This window comes from Lipotes vexillifer, unplaced genomic scaffold, assembly GCF_000442215.2.
Source record: "Lipotes vexillifer unplaced genomic scaffold, Lipotes_vexillifer_v1.1 scaffold1230, whole genome shotgun sequence".
NCBI classification, from domain to species: domain Eukaryota; kingdom Metazoa; phylum Chordata; class Mammalia; order Artiodactyla; family Lipotidae; genus Lipotes; species Lipotes vexillifer.
The window spans coordinates 422,216-434,426 of record NW_006781442.1 but is presented as its reverse complement, the minus strand read 5'-3'; the positions used below and the strand labels follow the sequence as shown (position 1 = coordinate 434,426).

The following is a 12,211-nucleotide window of genomic DNA, read 5'->3' as shown; positions in this document are numbered from 1 at the left end:
TCCTACTCTTCACAGCCTTTTACATTTTTGCACACTTTTGAAGTTCCCATTATATGCCTTCTCAATCTCTTCACTCATGAACATTTCTTCTTCGGCTGTGTTTGATTTCCTTTTCCTGATTGGCTTTTTCCGTGATCCCTCTGTTTGCAGTCTGGTGATGACTCTCCACCATCGAGGGCATTTGCTCAGGGATTTCCCGAGCTCTGAGCTCTGCCACCAGCTCCCATTGTATGAGAAGCCTTCACCCACCCGCTGACCTGTGCCGACCACGGAGGGGAGGGAACACTTCCTGGGGTGGCTGGGACCCTCTACCCCTTCACCACCATCCACTCTCCTGCTCTGGGTGACTTTGATTCCTGTGTGTCCCTAGGAACAGGGAAATCACCTCCTTTGGTTAAACATGGGGCAGAGGTGACAGTCAGAAAAAGCAGTCACTCCTATTTCTATACTAATAAAACAATGCATTAAAAAAAATCTCCAGAGAACATTGTGCAATCTTTATGGTTATTTCGGTTTTTGGCAAAATTATTTTCTTATTACGAAGAACTCACCATTGCCAGGTCGGAAGCACCATGTCGTCTGAGGATTTTCCACGTATATATTGCTTTGCTGGGGTAGAAATTAGTCATTATTCAAACGTTGTTTCTTTGAAATAAAAGGCCAACAGGTATAAGAAACTATGCTAAGTACTTTACAAAGATCACCTCTAGTCCTTAGAACATTCCTACAGGGTAGAGTAATATCCACTTTACAGCTGAGGAAACCAGAGGCTCAGAGAGGTTAAATAACTTGCCCAAAGGCAGGACAGCTAATAAGTGACAGGGCTGGGAAAGGAACTCCAATATTTTAATTCCACGCCAGAGTTAGGGCTCTTGGCTCAGTGGCAGGTGGGTCTCCTTGTTACTACACCAGATGGTTTTCACAAGCAAGACAGAGAGTAAGAGGCCAGGCTTGCTTCTGAGTCCCAACAGAGCCGTGGAGGAAATTCTGGTAGGAACATTCAAAGGCACTAACAGCCAGCGTCTTTCTAACAAATAGTATCATGGACTTTGGGGTCACTTCGAACACATCACTGATGCCAGGACGGCAGGCTGATGGGCACAATTGAACATCACAGTTTGGACAAAAAAACCTGTCTTAACCTGTCCGTGTCTGCTTCTAGCTCTGTCTTTTCAAAGTATTATACACGAAAGCCAATTTTTCTTACCCGGTCACGCATCTCCGTTTATCCTAAAAACCGCTTCCAGAAACTAGGAGGTAGGTCCTGGATGCTAGGTTTCATATGCTGAGCCCGTCATCGGGGAAGATGAATAATGAACCAGTTTGCAAACTCGGTGTTTGCCTTTGGAAACTTGTGTCTTAAATATTTAGTGACAGCAATCTCGAGGCAAAGGGTCCGTTTCCCAGGGGAACACATTTCATTTCTTCACTTTTGTGCAGAAGCTGCCCTTTGCTACAGAATGAGACACTTCAGGCTATGCATTTCTGGGCAGTTACAGCATTTCTCAGGTGTGCAGAGCCAGGGGTCCATCGTTCTGAAGCTTGCCGGGCTGAGTTTCAAATGCCCCGAGCTCACCTCCCCACAGACCTTCAGGGCCCTCGTCAGGGCTGGCACCTTACACTTGCTCTTCTCTTTGGACACCTTTTTTCTTTCCCAGTTGAATGAAAAAGTGCATGTCTTTTGTCTTTTTTTTTTGGTTTCAATAAAATTCCAAAACAGTGCCATCAGACCCACCTAGAGGTACAATGAGAATCCATCCAACGCACCCGTGGGAGGAGGCCAAGGAAAGGAGAATTGCCAAGAAAAGAATATGATTTGTTTCAAGGGGCAATCATTAAGACGCTTATAAGTCATTTTCAGAAATGATCGAAAGCCCTAAACAAACCGCTGGATAGCATTTTGTCAGTAACACCGGGGTCCTGAGATGCAGGATGTCATAATACAGAGGCACAAAGATGCAAACTAGCTTTTTTTTTTTTTAAAACAATCACATTTGCCATGTTGCATTTCACACCTAACCTTCCCCCTCCCTCCCTCCCTGTCTCCTCCCAATATAAGCTGGAAAGCCCCCACAAACCCAGATCATCAGTGGGCTAGAAGCATCAATTATTTTTATAGCTGAGGTTCATAACGGGTGGCAAAACTGTCCTCCTGTAATGGGAATATCGATTCCACAGTTTTGTTGGATGTCAAAGCACACTGTTCTGCACAGCTGCTGCTGAACGGGTGCTTGTCGTCCACGACCAACACCTGTTAAGCAGTCAGCACCAACACTTCCTTCCAACCTTTGACAACCACCCTCGGGGCAGGCAGACACAACTGCTGAATTGCGTATGAAAATTGTAGTTTTATTGTCTATACAACTGAAGGTTTAACTCGGACTCCTGCTTCTTTCGGAACTGTATAAAGAAGCAATTCTTCTCCTAGAACAAATAAGCACAGTACACTATTGTAATCTAAGAAACAGGCACTATTTGTGTATTGGAAAGCCTTGCTCTCAATAGGGCTACAAGTCCAACTGCCCATAAGCCACTCTTTTAGCAGCTGTAGAAAAGTGAGCCGTAGAAGCCACAGATAATGAGATGCTAACAGCAGCAGAGACAGATGATCAAAAGGCTAGGAGAAGCCTTCCTCGAATCCCAGCTGTTCCCACCACTAATTTAGCAAGCACGACTCATAGGTAGGGACCATGTATTTGATGTTGATGAAGGCGTCTTTTCCTCCAGAGCGCTCGAAGGCCTCCAGCGTCTCCCGGATCAGGTCACCGATGTTCTCCCGCTTCTGCTGGCTGTAGTCGATGCCGTCCCCGGAGTTTACTGGGTCATGCAAACACACAAAGAGGCCCGTTATTTCGCTGCATTTTCCCGAAGAGTCCTACACACGTGTCTAGGCATTTTTCTCTGAATGCTTGTCATGAGACGCAAGCAATTAACATTCTTACACGCTTCTGTAGAGTTTTAGGAGTGGTGACAGATATACAAAAATACAAAGTCCTAGAATGGAGCTGATGAAAATTCATCTAAACTAAAGAAACCAGAGAGTAAATGAAAGTGAGGTAATCATGGTTACACAACAGTCCACAAGTCAGGGAAATCTCTTTCCTAAATCTGGTAATTACATCGAGAGTGTCCTCTTGGACCTTGACTTCTTCAGAATCCCAAGATGGCATATTTAGAGGGAACCGTCCATCACCAGGTTAGGGTGCTGGCTCTATGTGATTTCAAATGGACATACTTTGGAGTGAGGGGCTTAGCCCGTGCCCACGTCTGCAGCTTCTGTACGTGGGGTGAGCCCCACTCCTCCAGGTATCACTAAGCCAGGTGTGCAGCCCTCTGACGGCATCCCCATCACTCCGGATGCAGGTGGGGAGGAGGAAACAGCCTCTCCTGCCGGGGCTGCTCCTGATGCCTCCCTGAATGCTTGGATGCCAGCCATCCGTTATGGCTTCATAGAGATTGGTGCCACTGCTGGTTTTGGAGTCTAAGTCCAGGCAGGCGGTCCACCCAGGGGGGCACCGGGAGGACCCGACCGAGGTCTCGTCTCCCAGAGCCCTGAGTGACCACTCAACTGCCTCTCAGACTCTGAGGGAAGGGGGTCCTAGGCGTGGCCTTCGATGGCCTCGGGGTAGGGGGGGAACCTGGGTCTGACGTGCATCACCATACACAGCCCGGTCTCAAACCATTTGGATGAGAAGTATCTGATTCTGCTCCACCTGTGAGGTTACCCAAGTGCATGGGGTCAGCCCCAAATGGGAGACCCTCTAATTCAATCCAGAGCATAAAAATTCCACAATTTTCTTGAATAATAGTCATTACATGCATGTAAGTTGCATTTCCCGCCCAGACTTCTAAGGGTTTCAACACTGTTTATTCTCCCAGTAAGTGAGTCACGTCTGTGCCTCTGCTGGCATTACCCCCACCTGACCTGTGATGAAAGGAAAGGGCCACAGGGTGGGCTGAGAGGCCCCGGAGGCCTCAGGATAAACGGCCTGAAGGCTCAGGCCATGGGATGCTGCAGGGTGAACGGCTGCAACTTGAAAATGTGCCCTTTACCAGATGAAAGTGTTTATTTTATTCAGATTTCAATGTAGCTCCAAATGCTTATCTTGCTTCAATGTGAAAATAATAGAGAGAAAAACGGTATTTCAAAGTTTTTTTCCCCAGTTGTTTTGAACATTTTAAAAAAGATGGAGTAATGGTTTAGACCATTAATAAAGGTAACAATTACAATCGCACACAGCATAGATAAGCAGGGTTTGTGCTTGATTTTCCCAGAAACTTGTTAAAGAAATATCACTGTCTTCTGTACCACAGAGAAAAGACATGGCTCTCCTGACTGGTTTCTTTTGGTGGGGGGTGAAGGCAGGCAGAAATATTACTAACTTTCAGAAAGAGAAAGGCTATGAGTCGCACAGTTACAGTGCATATCAATTTTTCATAACCAATGAACTTACAATGCAAAGCCATTGTAATTAGGTGGACTTTTCCTTTCTCATGGTGGAAGCCTTTCTGCTATGATGGGGAAAGCTGGATTGAAGTCAAAGCTTGATGTACAGAGTAGCTGATCATCTAAAATATTCATACATGATACTTGTACAGGACAAATAAGAGATAAGATGCTTGACCAAAAGGGTTCTTGCCCTGTTGTTTTTGAGCTAAAGGTAAACTTAAAAATATATATAGAGAGACAAATACACACAAATGAAATAGGTTGTTTTTTTTAAAAAAAAAAAGATTTACAGGGATGTCTGAGAAGAGAATCAGTGCAGTTGGGGTCACCCACCAGGGAGGGCAACGAGGTATCCATCCACGTGGAGGGCTTTCCAACAGGAGAAGGTCTTGGGTCAAATTAAGAGAGAAGGGGGAGGAAGCTTGTGTGTGTGTGTGTGTGTGTGTGTGTGTGTGTGTGTGTGTGTGGGAGGGTCGGTCAGGCGTGTTACAGATGTAAAGAAAAGATGCTAAGGAAGAAGGTCCAAGAGAGGGGAGGGCCACAGCAGCACAGTCCAAAACAGGTGCAGCAGGGACAGGGAAAGATAGCGTGTGTGACAAGGGAGACCCGTAAGGAAGGTACGTGTGTGGAACAACGTCAGCTCCCAGGATTCCGATCGGGACCGTGAAGAAGGTACAGTGAGAGGGTCTGGCTGGCCTCTGAGGGCTTCTTCCCTCCAGAGGACATTCCTGATGAATTCCTCCTGCCCACGAAAGAGGTGCACTTAGGGAGGAGCCTGCAGGACCCAGGTTTGCATGGCCAGCCGAGCCCACGGCACAAACACCCTGGGGGCACATGGAAAACGTAATTGGTGATGGTGCCCAGTTGTGACAGCCTGGATCCAGTTCCTGATGGACAAAGATACGTAAATTAATCACTAATAAATGGTGCCTTTTGTTGGCATATTAGTCAAAAGGTCAAGAACTGAATAGATCACGGGACAGACTTATTTTCCTGATGGGGGCAGAGGGGGGTGGAAAGTCTGCACACAATGGAAAGCTTAACACACCCTGTTTTCCCCACTGCCTTCCAGAATGCTATAATGACAAGCAACACTTTATTTCAATAATAACCTATTCTTACTTTTTAAAAAATATTTAACTGTAGGAGTAAGTAAACTATGTAGCTTTTTTGTTTCCCAACAGTGTATAAAGCAAATGATAAAAAGAACAGAACAGAATAACAGTTGCTTGTTCAAAAAGGGAGTTGGAGTTGGAATATTTTGTGGTTGCAGAATGTGTATCACTGGGGTAGGAAAAAAGCCCAACAAAGGCGCACATCCCTTCTTTTGGGTGCTGAAATGATGACCAGGCACAGTTTAGTGTCAAGCCATGTTGAGAGGCAGGTGAGCGGTGTGGTCTTCATTTCAAAACTGCTATATTGTCAGGTTTTTTTAGAATCTGAGCTTGAGGTGATTAGCTTGAGCTCACCATTTAAGATACATATGACACTGTTGGAAAACATATTTGTGAGAATAGGATGCTTTAAAAAAAAAAAAAACAACCCAGATGGTTATGTACAATTGTCAATTCTGATTAGGAAGGTGACATTTCAATTCAGGAAGCTAGCAGTCTATTTTATGTCCAGCAGCTGGAAAGATACATTGATGATGGAAAAGATATGTTTTATTTATAACCAAACAAATAGGAGTATAACAACGGTTTAAACCAGATTTGGCATTTCTAAAGGGATAATACGCAAATAGACTAGAACAAGGGATTTGGTTTCTCTTCTTAGAGGTCCTTGTGTGCAAGAGGTGGGCAACTACTGTTTGAAAGTCCTTCTTGGTTAGGGATTATTTTAAGTATACTTATTATTCTGAATGTTGAAGTTTTTTGTTTTTTTTGTTTTTTTTTTTGCGGTAGGCGGGCCTCTCACTGCTGTGGCCTCTCCCGTTGCGGAGCACAGCCTCCGGACGCGCAGGCTCAGCGGCCATGGCTCACGGGCCCAGCCGCCCCGCGGTATGGGGGATCTTCCCGGACTGGGGCACGAGCCCACGTCCCCTGCATTGGCAGGCGGACTCTCAACCACTGCGCCACCAAGGAAGCCCCCTGAAGTTGTTTTTGATTATGTAGGCGGTATGTTTAAGCACACACATCCTCATTTTCTACCTAACCCCCTTTAGACAGTCCTAACCTGGATGCTTTCTCTTTCTAGATGCCGCTTTGTTCAGAATTGGGACGTGCGTATCCCAGTCTTTCGTCGGTCAATGGCATGCTCTCAGTGAATGAACTCAGCTCATGATTGTGAAGTGACCATCATGACACCTCATCACCAAGGCCATCCAAAGGGAGCCTGCATCAGATGCACTGACATTTCGCATAGATACGTATCTACAAGGCAGTGGCCACGGACCGGCAGCAGATGCGTGACTTGTAGGATTTCGATGGAAGAGTCTCGTAGCCTTTTTACAATTTCTAGACTGTGTAGAAGCTTTATTCTTTTCCTTTCTTCAGTTACTACTATTACAGGAAAAAATGAAAAGAAAAAAAAAGCAAAGTGGCGAAAAGGAAACTTTTGGTGGCCAGAGCAAGGTCTTCCCAAGTTAGTGCTGAGGTCGGTGTCAATGGCACCTTTGGCCATAGCAAAAAGTGATGTTCTCTCTGTAGCCAGCAGAAGACTAGGCCCTGCCGGGTAATGCGAGATGGAAAAAAGAAAAGCTCTTGCCTTTGGGGAGCTTCTCATCCAGCTGGGGGAGCCTAGCTGGCCACAGTTCCTGTAGGTCACGTGCACACCCTGTGAGAGTCAGTGTGGGCCACGTACCCTGACTGCAGAGCCCTGGCGCCACAGGCCTCTCTCCTGTTCCTTGGGTTCCCACTGGAAACTGTGTCCTGAGAGAAGGCTTATCTGTGTGTTTTAGTCAGACACTTGAGTCCCCTTATCTGAAAACAGGAAGAGCAGTGAAAGGACGTATGGACGCGGCCATAAGAGGCTCAAGGAGAGTTACATTCACATTTGGATTTTTCTGACTCTAGTGTGTTTTTGGTCAATACTCTTCAATGTTAAGCGTATAGATATTGTTGTATGAACAGCAATACACAAAGAAGTTATTGGGAAATGAAAGCATTATTTAAGGCATCGGAAACAGAAAACACATAAATGCTTACTTCGGGTTCTTATTCAACATACCTGAAGTATTACTCATTTGGTACCAATGGATGAAATAATTTATAAACTCTACCTACACTTTCTGGTCATGACTAAGAAGAGCAGTAGGCACAATTTGGGGAAAACTTCCATTAGTTCTGCAGGCGCCTGGCTGAAGCAGCAGCAGGACAGGCTCAGCACGACCACACACTGGAGAGGCAGTGGGTCGGCAGGAAGGAAGGCATCGTGCCCACTGCCACCTGTCATCCTGAAACTGCTCATGACTTGACTGCTTTGCAGAGCCATGAACCAAACATTCCTAAAGAAAACACTAGCTTGGGAAACTCAATTAAAAACCACCAGAGTGAATCAGGAAATGATAAGCAATGACTCAGATGATGTCCAGACTACCATTACCAATCTTTCTTCACACTACTAACTTTTGGAAGCTCCAATTTATGATGTAACTTGCCATGCTCAGCGACAGCAACAGTTTTTGTCACCTCTTAAGTGTACAAGAGCACTTGAAATAACTGTGGAAAGTAGCAAAGACCTCAGACAAATAAAACGATGACTAAATTCATGGAACAACATTCACCTCAGCCTTTGACAGCACCAGACAGTGAGCCAGGCAGAGTGATTCTCTCAGCACACCGAAGGCTAAATTACAGTCATAAAACAAGGCTTTGAAATAAATGGCTGCTGACTGGTCACGGTTTGGCTGCACCCTCCTTTGGTCTACCGCTTCCTTCTCTGGACATTTTTGCGTGGCCACTTTGCATACACGGTATGTGAACGTGAATCCAGTCCAAGTCCAGCCTGAAGCTTTTCTCAGTATGAGAGCATCCATGGATATAACGCGACTTGCAGAGAACACGCCTGTCTACAATTTCCCCAGGTGAGATGCTGGCGAGCTCAGCACAGGGCAAGAACTCTGGTCCTTCCTTGTGTGCCCGGGGGAGGGGGGGCTGGACAACCTCCCTGAAGCAATGCTGAGTGGAATTTTAAAAAGTACTAACAGAAGAAACTAAATCAATTCTTTCTGGATCAGAAAAGACATTTTTTTTTTTTTTTTTTGGTTGCTCAAATGTTGAACTAAAACATTTCAAAAGCTTTAAAGCTCAACTGAAAGGAATTTTACCTGTCAAGACCTGTAACCAGTGCCGGCTTCAGCCACAGCTAAAGCTGCTTTCCTTCTGCCTGGATCTCAATAACGTCATCTGCTCTGGAGAGAGAGTGAGCCTTTGGGGCCTGGGCTCAGGTCTCAGCAGGGTGTGTGTGTGGAACCTACTGCAAATATTATTGTGATAAGATGTTTCTTGATGACATTAAACCAGCACAGATGTTCTGTTGGATGTTTCTGAACAAAATTTCAATTTTGGGCTTAGTGGATTTAACAGTTACAAGCTGGAGGTGACCTCAAACAGTAATTCCCTGTTCGCACTAATTGGTATTTAAGCAGAAATGTTAGTTGTAGTGGAATAAAACTAATATTTTCCAACAGGTATTTATTAAAAAGATGACTCTTATCATCGAAAAAGATTTCATTAAAAAGATGATAACTCACATGAGTTTATAAATGGTTGCCTTGAGTTTTTTGCTTTTTAATTTGAACTAAGAAAGGGAGAGAAGAGACAGATCTACTTTGTCTTTTAAGGAGTTTTTCATTTCAAGACCTAGATTATATTGTCAACATTTGTTTTGCCAGAAATATCTTGTTTATTTGGGTTTAGCTTGAATCCAATTTACTTTATAGAAATAGTGTTACCTGTTTTGGAATAAGAGGGCTTTCTCCCATAAAGTTTGGAAAATTACAGTGGAAACAATTGTAAATTCCAGTCTGATCCTTTCTGGAGATGAGGGAATGGAAGAGGAAGGGAAGAGGGGAAGACAAACTAGGAGAAATTTCATTTTTCTACATTGAATAAGAGAAGAAGCCTTTTGGGAAGATGTTTTGAGGTTATCTGCTTTTAGAATCCTAAAGCAATGCTTCTTTCACTTTCTTCTTTTAGCTTTGCTATGCTACTTTGAGGACACTCATCTTTCTTTTTCCTTAGTGATAACACGTGTCACCCTATTCAGAATTCTGGGAGTTTCCCTGTTTGGCCCAAGCTTAGCCACGGCTTCCTTGGCTAACTTCATATTCTCTTGGAAAGTGATTGTTTTCAACATATCCTTAAGTCTGACTGTACAATGGATATTTCTAGAGTGTTGGTTCATGGCGGGTGTGAATCAAAGTTGCAATGGTTTTGCAACCAAAAACTTATAATAACCAGAGCATATGTCATGCTAGAGATGCCCAAAGGCTTAAGCACTCCAAATCTCCTCAGATCTTGTTGACATTAATGAAATTCATAAGATTTCTTTCCTCTGAAGATAAAAGCTTTGAAGCAAGACCTCGATTCCCAGCTGGATGTCTGTCTCTCTCCCTCACCTTTTGACGCTGGAGCTGGGTGACTAAAGCAAGAGGTTCCTAAGCCATCATAGTTTCGAAAGCTCAAGGAAAGGTTTCCTTCTCAGAATGGGGGCGCTGATCACTTGTGAAACTAAAGATATCATGGATCTTGGCCCAGTTGTCAATTAGATATTTAAATGTTCCTTGAGACAGACAACTGCCATTTTGCAACGGCAAAGTAGACTTATTCTGTAGGAAATGAACAAGGATAACATCGGGGTGTAGTGATATAGTGGAAGTAACACTGAACTTCAAAGGCAAATAACTTGCCATATAATTTTTCAAACCTTAGTAGCTGCAGTGTTCAATAACTTACTAGATGGTTAACTATGGACAGGTTACTTAATTTCTCTGAATCTCAGTTACCTTCCCTGTAGAAAGAAGGGACTGAAGGTGATCTCTGCTCATCCTAACATTACATTATATAATATCACAACACAACTTTGGAATAAGCTTTTGGAAAGGATGGTTATTCAATGGATGCACAGTATTTCAACTGAAAAGATAATCACAAAGCATCTGTGTAATTCTTCAAGGTAAGTCACAGAGCTCATAAGCATCAAATTCAGCTTTCAAATCAAGTTCTAAAAGAACCCAAAGGACCAAGGTTTATATAGTTAGTTCTAGTTTAGAAAGAGGACACTGTCAAAAACTCAAATTCTTTGTTGACACAAAAATTATTCCATTCTGCTACTTCAATAAGTCTATGTAGATTTTGATTTATTAGAATAAAGACCACATGTATGGGTTGGTTTTCTAAATATATTCAGTTGGCGGTGATTTGGTCAAGACTACAGAAAAGCAAGTTAGGTTCATCTCCGATTATTGACAATTTGACTTGGAAGTTATACTGAGAAAAATAGGTGGGTTCACCAATTTATCCCTCTACAGGATAGTTACAACTATAGATTCAGTGGCCATTGAATTAAACTGTATTCCGAGTTGTGAAGTGGAAGTGTATCTCTTTTCTTGTTGGTCCCCATGATTCAATGCACATCCAGTGAACATTCAACAGAAAAGGAGCAGAGAGTTCTAAGTCCAGCTCTGGTCCTAAATCTATTTCCTGCTGGCTTATCTCATGGTGGGGTAATAATAACAACAATAATACTAGCATAATGTCATTTAATGCTAAGAATAGCCCTATGAGCTAGACACTATTACTGTCTCAGCACAGGGAGCACACTGAGGTTTAGGAGGTGAAATCACTTAGTGAAGTGACACAAGCAGTACATGATTCTGGGATGCTGAGAAAGAGAAATGGTGGGAGGCATATGCTGGTGTACAATGAGGAGGGTGACAGGAAGATCCAGAAGAGAGGTCTAAGCATCCTATGCCAGCATGGGCAGCGCGCAGGGAGCAGGAACTTGGCCCTTCTAACTCTAGAAGGACTTTAACCCTGTAGAGAAGGAATGGCATCAGGAGAGAGGGTCTAGGTGAATCAATGTCGGGGGAGATATTCTACTCACTGCAAGCAATCAATTTGTGTTTCACAGGGCAGCAAACTGTTCATCCTGGCTTCATCTTTATGATACAGACTATTATGCTGTCTTTCCTTCTTTATAAGTCCTTGAAATAATGACATCCTTTACCAAAATATGTTCAGGAAGACAAAATCAAGGCTGACTGATTTCAAGGACTTTTTTTTCAGTGCCGTATGATACAGGAGGACTATGGGGAAATTCTAGGATTAACTTCACATTCCATCCCTCCCATCTTTATGAGCACTTATGACTTATTTCTAGATCTGTAGGTGTTAGTTATATAGTCTTCTAGAGGAGGAAATCATAAGGCTTTAATGTGCTCGAGACAGAAAAGCAGCCTGAGAGCTATTGTCCAGGATGCCTATGTTACTTGCAGAAGGATGCCTGGTAGAGTCAGACCAGAGTTGTTGGGAAAACCTGTAACTACAGACTAGTAGGAAGAAGGTGAGAAGGTAAAAAGGAGAAACCTTGTAAGTATCTGGATGGTCTTTTCTATATCCTTTGAAAAAAGCCAGATTTCAGCTACAGATGTTGGGGAAGTTTAAGAATCAAAGTTCAAGGTTCCCATGGTCCATGAGGACTAGGGAAGTCTCTCGTGTTCCTGAACTGTATCTTGGGATTCTCGAGTAGTACTTAGTGGAATCAGATGCCCGTGTGGAGGCCTTCAGGTGACTCCTCCGCGCCCCCCCCCGCCCCGCC

General features: G+C 43.8%; 1 protein-coding gene across 1 annotated transcript in view; it reads right to left on the bottom strand.

Annotated features, from left to right (window-relative positions):
• Positions 1-2,168: 2,168 nt before the first annotated feature.
• PACRG (parkin coregulated) overlaps positions 2,169-12,211 on the bottom strand; it is a gene marked incomplete at its 5' end in the record, with an annotated part of 242,625 nt that continues 232,582 nt past the window's right edge. Inside the window, one exon of the mRNA XM_007454751.1 lies at positions 2,169-2,817. Coding sequence (XP_007454813.1) covers positions 2,657-2,817 — 161 coding nt within the window. The remainder of the gene's footprint in view (positions 2,818-12,211) is intronic.